The sequence below is a fragment of the Lotus japonicus genome, chromosome 4 (genome assembly GCF_012489685.1).
Source record: "Lotus japonicus ecotype B-129 chromosome 4, LjGifu_v1.2".
Classification (NCBI taxonomy): domain Eukaryota; kingdom Viridiplantae; phylum Streptophyta; class Magnoliopsida; order Fabales; family Fabaceae; genus Lotus; species Lotus japonicus.
The window spans coordinates 11936437-11946972 of record NC_080044.1 but is presented as its reverse complement, the minus strand read 5'-3'; the positions used below and the strand labels follow the sequence as shown (position 1 = coordinate 11946972).

Here is a 10536-nt window from a genome sequence, read left to right as displayed (position 1 = left end):
GTACAGTTGCTTCTGATGAAGCAAGTACGGAACCTCTACAAGACATTGTTGTTGAATCTCCTCCTACTCAAGATGATATGGTGGTTCATGAAGAACAAACTCAAGATCCTCAAGAACAAGTGTTACAAGAACCAATACCTTTGCGGAGATCCACTAGAGAAAAGAGAAATGCTATTCCAGATGATTACATAGTCTTTCTCCAAAAACATGAGGAAAATAATGGTATGATGGAAGCTGATCCATCAACTTCCAGCAAGCCATGCAGGATTCCAACTCTGAAAAGTGGATTGAAGCAATGAAGGAAGAGTATAAGTCCATGCAAGACAATAAGGTTTGGGAACTTGTCCCATTACCGGAAGGTGTGAAACCCATTGGTTGCAAATGGATATTTAAGACCAAGCGGGATTCTAATGGTAATGTGGAGAGGTATAAGGCTCGTCTTGTGGCTAAGGGTTATACTCAAAAGGAAGGGATTGACTTTAAAGAGACTTTCTCTCCGGTTTCATCGAAAGACTCTTTTAGGACAATCGTGGCTCTTGTTGCACATTATGATTTGGAACTCCATCAAATGGATGTCAAGACAGCGTTTCTCAATGGAAACATTGATGAGACAATCTATATGGTGCAACCAGAAAACTTTGTGTCAGGAGACCCAAAGAATACGGTTTGCAAATTGACAAAATCCATTTATGGACTAAAGCAGGCATCTCGTCAGTGGTACCACAAATTTCATGAAGTAATTCTCTCATTCGGTTTTGAGGTGAATGTTGTTGAAGATTGTGTGTATCACAAATTCAGTGGGAGCAAATATATTTTCCTGGTTCTGTATGTTGATGACATACTGCTTGCCACTAATGATATAGGCATGTTGCACGAAACCAAGAGATTTCTATCAAGAAAATTTGAAATGAAAGATCTTGGTGACGCTTCCTTTGTATTAGGAATTCAGATACACCGAGACCGATCTCGGGGTATTCTGGGATTGTCACAAAGGAGCTATATCGAAAAGGTACTTAAAAGGTTTGGCATGCATAATTGTACATCAGGGGATACTCCAGTTGCTAAGGGAGACAAATTTAGTCTCAGTCAATGCCCAAAAGGAAACTTAGAAATTCAGGAAATGCAAAAGATTCCTTATGCATCAGCTGTAGGGAGTCTTATGTATGCCCAAGTTTGTACGCGTCCAGATATAGCGTTCATAGTTGGGATGTTAGGCAGATATTTGAGCAATCCAGGAATGGATCATTGGAAAGCAGCCAAAAGGGTTATGAGGTATTTACAGAGAACAAAAGATTATATGCTCACATATAGGAGGTCAGACCAATTGGAGATCATTGGATATTCTGACTCTGATTTTGCTGGATGCCAAGATAGTAAGAGATCCACTTCAGGCTATATCTACATGTTGGCTTGTGGTGCAGTTTCTTGGCGTAGTGCCAAGCAAACTCTCATAGCTTCATCCACCATGACAGCAGAATTTGTAGCATGTTTTGAGGCATCTAACCATGGGATTTGGCTGAGGAATCTTGTCACTGGGCTGCGAATTGTGGAAGGAATTGAAAGACCGCTTAAGTTATACTGTGACAATAAATCAGCTGTCTTATTTTCCAACAATAATAGGAGCTCGACCAAGTCAAAACATATTGACATCAAGTTCCTAGTTGTTAAGGAAAGGGTACAAAGTGGACAGATTTCTATAGAACACATAGGGACAAACTCCATGATAGCGGATCCTCTTACAAAAGGTCTTCCGCCTAAGGTCTTTCATGAGCACACTGCTCACATGGGTGTTTTGCAGTGTGAGAAATGCTTAGTTTAGTGGGAGTTACTCATATATAAATTTTGTGTTCTATGTTTGGTATTATGCATGCATACTCTAGTATTTTGATATTTTTTGGTTAATTATAAAGTTTGATATTCTGTTATTTATGCTTTGTACAATAAGGTTATTGAATGATCTCACTAAAGTAAAGTAGGACCAGTTGAAAATTGACAAGTACAGGCCACCTTCTTGTGATTTTCATGCTGCACATTTCATAATGAATCTATGTCATTTAGTTATGTCAGTACTAGTAATCATTGATGGGTTTAGTTATGATTGATATAACGAAAATCACTTTGGTTCTATGTACTGGCATGGCTAATGGACGAGATTATTTGGATATGCTCAAGGTATATAATGGCATTTTTGAGCTCATAAAGTCTAACACATGTGTAGAGTTACATATGTGACCAGTGGGAGATTGTTAGAATTTTGGGTCACAAATGTAACTTTTAATTGTGTTAGGGCCATTATTTAATTAGCCAAAACTAAAGTGGTCTATTTAATATTGATCTTATGGCTAAGGGCATATGTGTTATGAAAAGGTATTGTGCGGATACCATAAGGCAATATTCTAATTTGATGAGGGGCCAAATTAAAAATATTGAAAACAGAATTGTAACTGATGCAGTTACTTATAGGGTTATGGTCCCCAATTGTAGACAACATAACGTAATAAACGTGAAAAGTTTCTCCTCATCCCCATCAGAGAAGAACATCAGGAAACCCTAAGGGTGATCTACAATTGGAAGATCACAACCCTAGATCCTTCAGCGATTCCCATGGCTCATTCAGGTACGCTTCCGCTCTAGATCTTCATCATGTTTTTCGGGTATGGGTTAATCAAGTGTGGTTTAGGATTATGCTCCTATTTTCTATATGGGTAGAAAAACATGTGGTTAGGAACAAATCCTTATTTATTAGAAACCTACAGCACCGTGTACTCCGCCGCCACCGACACCACCTTAAACCTCCTCATAATCCCAGCCACCACCTTTTTCATCTGCAAGAACGTCATTTCCTTCCCTAAACACACCCTGGGCCATGCCTGAAACACCAGGTAGCTAAACAGATCCAACCCCACAAAACCCACTTCCCATCCTCAACCCGATTCAACCACCTATCGGGTCGAAACTCGCCCTATCAGAGCCCCAAATCATCTCGGACCTCCCCATCGCGTACACGCGATACGCCACCCTCTAACCTTTCTTCACAAAAGTCCCATCCGAAAAAACATCGTCGTGCGCCGCCGGGTACAGCCTCATACTCTCGCACAGCGCCGCACTCCTCTTCCAGATCTGAATCATGAAGCCACTGACTTTCCAGATCTGGTTGTGGTGGCGCTTCTGTTACGGTGGTGGTGGCTAAAGACACGGCGATGTTGTGTTGCAATGGCTCCGATCTGGCTGAGGAGGTAGCTTATGAATGTTGGTGATGGGGTGTTGGGTTTGGTCGTTCTGAAGAGGAAAAGGATTATAAAGCTCAAGAACATTATGGGTTTTTAATTTTTATTTTATTTTATGATTAATTTTTTTGATCTAATTACATTTTTGTCCTCATAATCGTTAGTTTTTTAACGGAAAACGGAGTAGGGACCAAAACTATTGACGGAGTGTAATGTCGGGGACCAAAACTGATATTTTTTAAGTTTAGGGACTTGTTTTACACAAATCTCATTCGTGGGGGACCAAAAGTGCTTTATCATATGACAATGAGGAAATTTGTAACCTTGTGGAGAAATTTTATGGATTTTTGGACTTAGAAAATAAGTTTTTGGTTTCAGTTGAAACATTATCATTCAGATGTTTCCAATATCATAATTTATGAAGAATCTCTAGGTTATCAAAATTTTACGAGGGATTAATTGATATTGAAAAAACAGAAGGTTTATACATTGACACTTAGAGTAAATATAATATTCATTGATAAAAAAAATTCGTATTTTATTTCGGCCCCTCTGACAAAAATACACTGGATTAGCCCATGATTGTTCGAGATACGGTGGTGGTTTCTTCCAACAAATGATTTTTTTCAGAATTCCTAACCTCATCTTATTGAAATCTAACTCGTCTACAACTAGACCGACACATTACTGGTATCTTTTCTATATATTAAATAAGGAAAAAAAAAATAAACATAAATTCTAACATGACATTACTACTGTATCTATAAAAAATTTATCTATTCAAAGTAGAATTTAATAGATGCACATGTTATATTACTAGTAAAATTAAATAAAGTATTTTAATAATATTAGCCTATTAATAATTATCATCTTATTATTTACCTTACAATCTTAAACAACAACCTTCATATGGATATTTAAAAAAAAACCTTCATGGAATGGATGATAGAATATATTTATGAATGCCTATATGGGCCTATATGGGCCCACATAGTGGATGACATGATGGCCCGCTTGACCAAAACAAACAAAACAAAGATGGCCCGCATATTGCAAAAACCATTTTACGTGTTGTGTTGTCGGTGTTTCTTGGCTGGTTTTTCCTCCCCCCTTGAGCGGGATGTGCTTTTGGATTTATTATTTTATTAATATTTCTTTTACTTAAGAAATATATTATTATCTATGAATAAGTTTATTTTCACACTACTCTCACACTTACTCAAATAAGAGAGAGGAATAAAAGAGAGAGAATGAGTGATAGGATAAATGATTAAATAGAAAAAAGAGATAAAATGATAAAGTGAATGAAAATAAAATAATTAAAGGACTATGCATCGTTAGTGTAAACAAATTTTACATAGACATCCAATTGAATTCCCCACATCACATAATATATATTTTCTTTAATTAAAATTTAAAATGAAACAATTATTTCTTATATATAGCATGATGTGATTGCTTGTCAGTGTAAAAATATTTTACAACGACAATACATATCCATTAAATTCAAAATAAAATGTCAGAAAAACAGAAATGTGAATGAATTAAAACTTGTTACTTATGTTTTTCCACCAATTTGGATTTTTCACTTTCACCTCATTTTCACAAATTTTATTTTTCCATCTTTTTTCTTTTCTTGCTTTTCCTCTTTTCTTTTCTTTTCTATTTTTTTTTTCAAACAAATACTTACACATGAACAATTTTTTTAAAGTACTTACAAAGAGGTTGACACAACATACAAACCATAATAGTCTTCTCCCCCCAACTTGCATACATCTCTCACTAGTGAATGCTTTCTTAGCCTATTAAGCTTAGGAAAATCATTGTTTTTCTTTTAGGCTCAAGGGTTATATACAAAACAATACACGAAATCTTCAATTTTCAAACTCAAAAGGGGTAACAAATGAATTTTAATTCAACAGGTAGGCTATTTGGCTAAGTAGGTATTATACATAACAAAACATGCCTTGATCATTTCCCAACAATTTCATGCAACAAATGATCGTAAAAGACTCAAGAAAACAACCATGTAATTCAGTGATGTTCTCTCAACTCGCAGTGTATTGATACACTTTCTCACAAGCTAACAAGTTTTAAGTTTCCCTGATTTTCCAGTAATTTCACCGTACGCTTCAAGAATTCCAAGTGAATTATGCAATCATATCAAGTTATGATATCAATGAGTGCAAAGCACAATTGCCATCATGGCATCACTAAAATCAATTCACTTTTAACAAATACCAAACAATTTTCATAAAAGTCATGCTAGTATTGAAACAGTCAAAGAATCATGAAAATTAGGACACAAGTGTTATATACAATACTATTCTATTAAAAAGAAACTAAAACCAAATTTAAAAGGACTCCCTAATGATGTGAATGCTTTGAATCCCTTCTATCTATTTAAATCCTTGATCTCTCCCTCCATGAGAATTGGACTGTCTTCAAACCTAATTGTATGACTCTCCATTTGATTGTCTTATAGTCACTGAAAAAACTTATTAGAGTACAAGGGGTAAAGGAGAATATCAGAGCATCGAAAAAATTAAAACCCTAGTCTAAAAGAAAGTAAACTTCAAGATCTTTCCAAAGAGTGATTATTTGCTTAAATCCGATAAGAAATGAATAAGTTATGCTCGTTTGAAGCTAAGAGTGCAAGATGTGTTAGGGGTGGTGCTAGCGCCCAAATCTAGCGCTGAGCGCTAAAATGGCAGTGTTTTCACTTTTCACCCTCCAACTTGTGTAGCGCCCAAATGATGTGCTGAGCACTTAGATGACAGAAACCAAAACCTGCAACAGTTTGCAGCTCAAGAAACTAGCTTTTTAACAAGTCTTACCTCTATATCTTGTTTTATAACATATTCTCACTGCTCACCTTTATTATCAACTCTAAATAATCATTCCAACATGACCATATCAATTTAGAACACATTTTTTAATTGAAATACGGATAGCATAATCCAAAGCATCAAATTCTCAATTTCCCTCAAAACTCTATAATCACAAGTGGGTAGGTTAAATTTTGAGTTTTAAACTTTCAAAGTATGTCAACTGATCTATTCGCATTCATTCGTTATATGAAACATGTCTAGGCCCTAAAAATCAACAGTTAAGCATAGTTTGCATCTTTGAAGGCACAAGAGGACTATGAACAAAAAGAGGGGAACAATGATGAAGAGAAAGAGGACAAGCCGAAAATGAAAAAAAAAATAGAGACTGCCAACGCTTGTTTGATTGTTGTTTTAGTTTTCAGTTTTTAAAATAATTTTCAAAAACAATTTTTAAAAACAGTTTTCAGAAGAAGAAAACAACTTGAATGACATGTTTTCCAACATTTTGAAAAGTGATATTTAAAAACTAAAAACAGAAACTGAAAACATTTTTTAACTATTTTATTTTTTTAATTTTAAAAACCGAAAATGAGAACTATTTTCAAAAACAGTTTTTGAAAACTGCAAACAAACATACTCTTAACAAAAGTAGGAAATTGAAACTCTCATCCCCTACTAACCTACCCACACAAAAAAGAAATCAAAGGCTCCACTTCCAGCTTCAATTTGATAATGGGAAAGAAAATTGTTCAAGGCCCAACACGGCAAGTCTAGTGGTAAAATCAGCCACCAAATAGCCAACTAAGAGAGAAAACATAGTACTATTTAACTTGAAACTACAATGACAATGTTTAAGAGGAAAGGAAATGGAGAGTATACTCACAAGCTTTGAGCAAAAGAACTTTTTTATTCTCCTCTCTCCTCTCCAATCAGCGCTGCCTACTCTTTCTCTCAACAAACTCACGGTTGTGTAGAGTGTGTTGGGTTTGAATTTTTTTTAATTGTTAAATGATGCTTTAATTGATGTTTTGTATTGATTTTTAAAGCAAAAACCCAAGCTTTAATCCACATCACTCACCATAACCTCATGACACTTGGCTTAGTGGTAGCCCACATTGCCCACCTTGACTCACTCAAAGCTCCAAAATATCCTAGGGCAAGGGCACAAAGATAGGCCCGTTTTTTATCCTAATGAAAAATGGTTCCTTACAGAAAAAGAATCATTCTAGGAAAAACAGAATTTCAAAACATTTGTATTTATGACTCGAAAGTTCTCTACAAAACCTATGCGGAAGTTGAGAAAAACTTCATCGAATTCCGAAACTAAACCCTATCGATATTACAGTCAAAAGTTCTAAAATCAAACACACATTCACAATCAGACCACGAGAAGGTCTTATTCCTTCTCTAATTAGAAATCATGACTCATTAGGTGTTTTTAACAGCGAGGAATCACCCTTGAAAGATCCCGAATTATGACTAGTATGAGGGTACGATTCAGGATTGACATTCAAAATATCATTGCATATATATATATATAGTTCCACTTGTCATTTAATCACACACATTATATAAGAATTTTTACGCTGACACAAGACCTAAGGCATAAGTCAGAATTTAATCAATTAATTAATTAATCCCTCAAAATTCTAGGTCTTACTGCCAACACTAGATCAACCCACCCTCCACCAAAAATCAGCATCCCATTCGCCACATCCACTAGAATATTTGTTTCCTCATCTCTACCTCAGCTTGTTTTGCTACCCCTTCCAATTGTGTCGCACCACCGATCTATTGCCCAACTTGGCTGCTACTACTGCCGCATTGGCCTCCACCGCTACCATCATTTCTAGTTCCAGCTCCACCGATCTTCTGCCCTACTGTCATGTCTGCCCTAGCCTCCAATGTTACTGCTACATGCCTCCTCCGCCATATGGCTGTCACCGTTGCAGTCACATAGATAGAGAGTCGTTGCTATAGGCTGAGCCAACTCAACTCTTTGAGCTTTGTTTCTTCGAATTGATGAATTTTCCTAAATAGTCTCTATGTGATTAAAGGGAAGTCTACATTTTTTTTTTCTTTCTTAAGAGACATTTTGTCGAGGGAGAGATGTGAGTTCATGGGTCGAAGAGTAAGACACCAAGAAATATCAACGCCGCATCTTAACCTCAATCACTTATACTTATCTAATGTGGAACATAAACTCACACTTGAATTCTGAGTACCTTTTATACCTAAATTTGATTAGTAATAAATGAAATTAATATGAAGATTAGATTTGGAGGTTTGCTAGGCCTCAATGAATCACTATTCAGATCACCATTAACAAAAAGAATCACTATTCACTAGACGCATCAATAGCATTATCTCCAAGATAAAATCCTGCAAAAGTAGGAGATCCCCATAAATGAATAACGACAAAACTGCAGATAAGCTCCATCCCAAAGTTGATAAAGCTCGTATAATGGACCAACAAGTATGGGCATTCTGAGAGATGAATGATTTTAACATAAGTAGGCATGCAATAATTAATATTAACATCTATAAAAATTACAGCTAAGTCATTTAAAATGTAATCAAGAGGAAAATGTGACAGCAAAATGAAGATTAAGATGAGAAATGAACATTGACAGTAGAGTGATCTTGATTCATGTGAATGTCATTATTGTTAATATCACTATCAAAGCAACCACCATGATTCTTTTCAGTTTGAGGAGGAGGAGGAGGAGCATCTCCCTGATCTTGTGATCTCCTTCTAAAGCTATTCTTGTTGTTGTGCATCCAAACCTTGAACACCCCTCTGGAGACTCCAATGTCATTGCAGAATTTCTGGACCAATCCATCATCTTTCTGCATTCTCCATCCCAATTTCTCAGAGAAGCTCTGCATCTTTTCCTTCTGCTCCATGGTGAATTTCGTTCTCTGCCTCTTCTTCGCAGTTGGGTTCTCAGGGGGTGTTGAAAATGCGGTGCCAAGGGCTAGGAGCATTTGGGGTACTGCTGAAGCTGAAGGTGGCATGTGTGAGAGTGGTGGTGGGGAGGGGCTTGAGATTGGGCTTGGGCTTTGGCTGGAACTCAGGCTTGGACTTGTGCTTCGGCTCATGCCATGGTGAGGGAGTGGTTGTGGTGGGGTTTGGGCTGAAGGGTCACGGCGGTGGAAATTGCGGTGGCAGCCACATGCGGCACATTTGAGGGAGCGAGGGTCAGTGGGGTTGGTGGAAGAAGAGGGCATGAACTCACCGCAACCGTCAAGTGCATGGCCACCTAAGCTGGCGGCATGGTTCTTTAGGCATTCCTTGAAGGAAACAACCACCATGGATGGTGGTCGCTGCGGCGGAGCAGTGGTGGTGTGCTTGTGTGTGCCGTTGGTGAAAGATGTGGGGTAGGTTGGTGGTGGTGTGGTTTGAGTGTCTGGATCTAAGCTGGAGGTCAAGTCCATGTCTCCAAGAATGATATTAGAGAGAGAGAGAGAGAGAGAGAGAGAGAGAGAGAGGAATTGGGATTAGGGGTTGTGACAAGTTTGAAGCATAATTTGATGAGTTGTAGGCAACAAAGGGGAAAAGAAACAAAACAAAACAAAACAAAACAAAACAAAAAACACAAGGTGAGGAGGGTTAATGGTTTGGAAGAAAAAAAGGGTAATGATGATGTAATGCAGGGATGGTGATGATGATAGTTATAATGAGAAGTGATGACAAAAATCTGAGGTTTAAATGGGGTAGTGAGGAGCAATAATGATTCATAGACATAACTATAGTAAAAACACCCCAAATACCCCTTTTTCCTGCGGATTTGGTCAAATAATACACTGAACTAACCACCTAAATACACATGACTAACCATAAAGCACATAACCTTGTAAAGTTGAAATTCCTAAATTAGGGATTTGGCCAAATAATACACTGAACTAACCACCTAAATACACATGACTAACCATAAAGCACAGAACCGTGTAAAGTTGAAATTCCTAAATTAGGGATTTGGCCAAATAATACACTGAACTAACCACCTAAATACACATGACTAACCATAAAACACAAAACCGTGTAAACTTGAAATTCCTAAATTAGGGATTTGGCCAAATAATACACTGAACTAACCACCTAAATACACATGACTAACCATAAAGAACAGAACCGTGTTCTGTTCTTTATGGTTAGTCATGTGTATTTAGGTGGTTAGTTCAGTGTATTATTTGGCCAAATCCGTAGGAAAAAGGGGTGTTTGGGGTGTTTTTACTATTTATATGTCTATCAATCTTTTTCCTAGTGAGGAGTAAGAGATACAACAATATAATAGCATGTCAAAATCTCAACTAGTAAGTGTCAGTTTGGCATCCCGTTAGAAACGTGGTGTTTGAATTAACGTGATTTTGTTAAAATGATTTTGAGTAAAATTGTGTTTGAATAAACGTGATTTATGTTTGGATGATTCGTAACAAAATTGATTTAAAGAAAATGAATACCGTTTGGATGATAT

The 10536-nt window shown here is 36.8% G+C and overlaps 1 protein-coding gene across 1 annotated transcript; it reads right to left on the bottom strand.

The window, feature by feature from the left end:
• Positions 1–8354: 8354 nt before the first annotated feature.
• Positions 8355–9559, bottom strand: LOC130713752 (zinc-finger homeodomain protein 11-like). Its single transcript, XM_057563545.1, has one exon. It carries the CDS (start codon positions 9494–9496, stop codon positions 8666–8668), a length of 831 nt encoding a protein of 276 aa, XP_057419528.1. The 5' UTR covers positions 9497–9559; the 3' UTR covers positions 8355–8665.
• Positions 9560–10536: the final 977 nt, after the last annotated feature.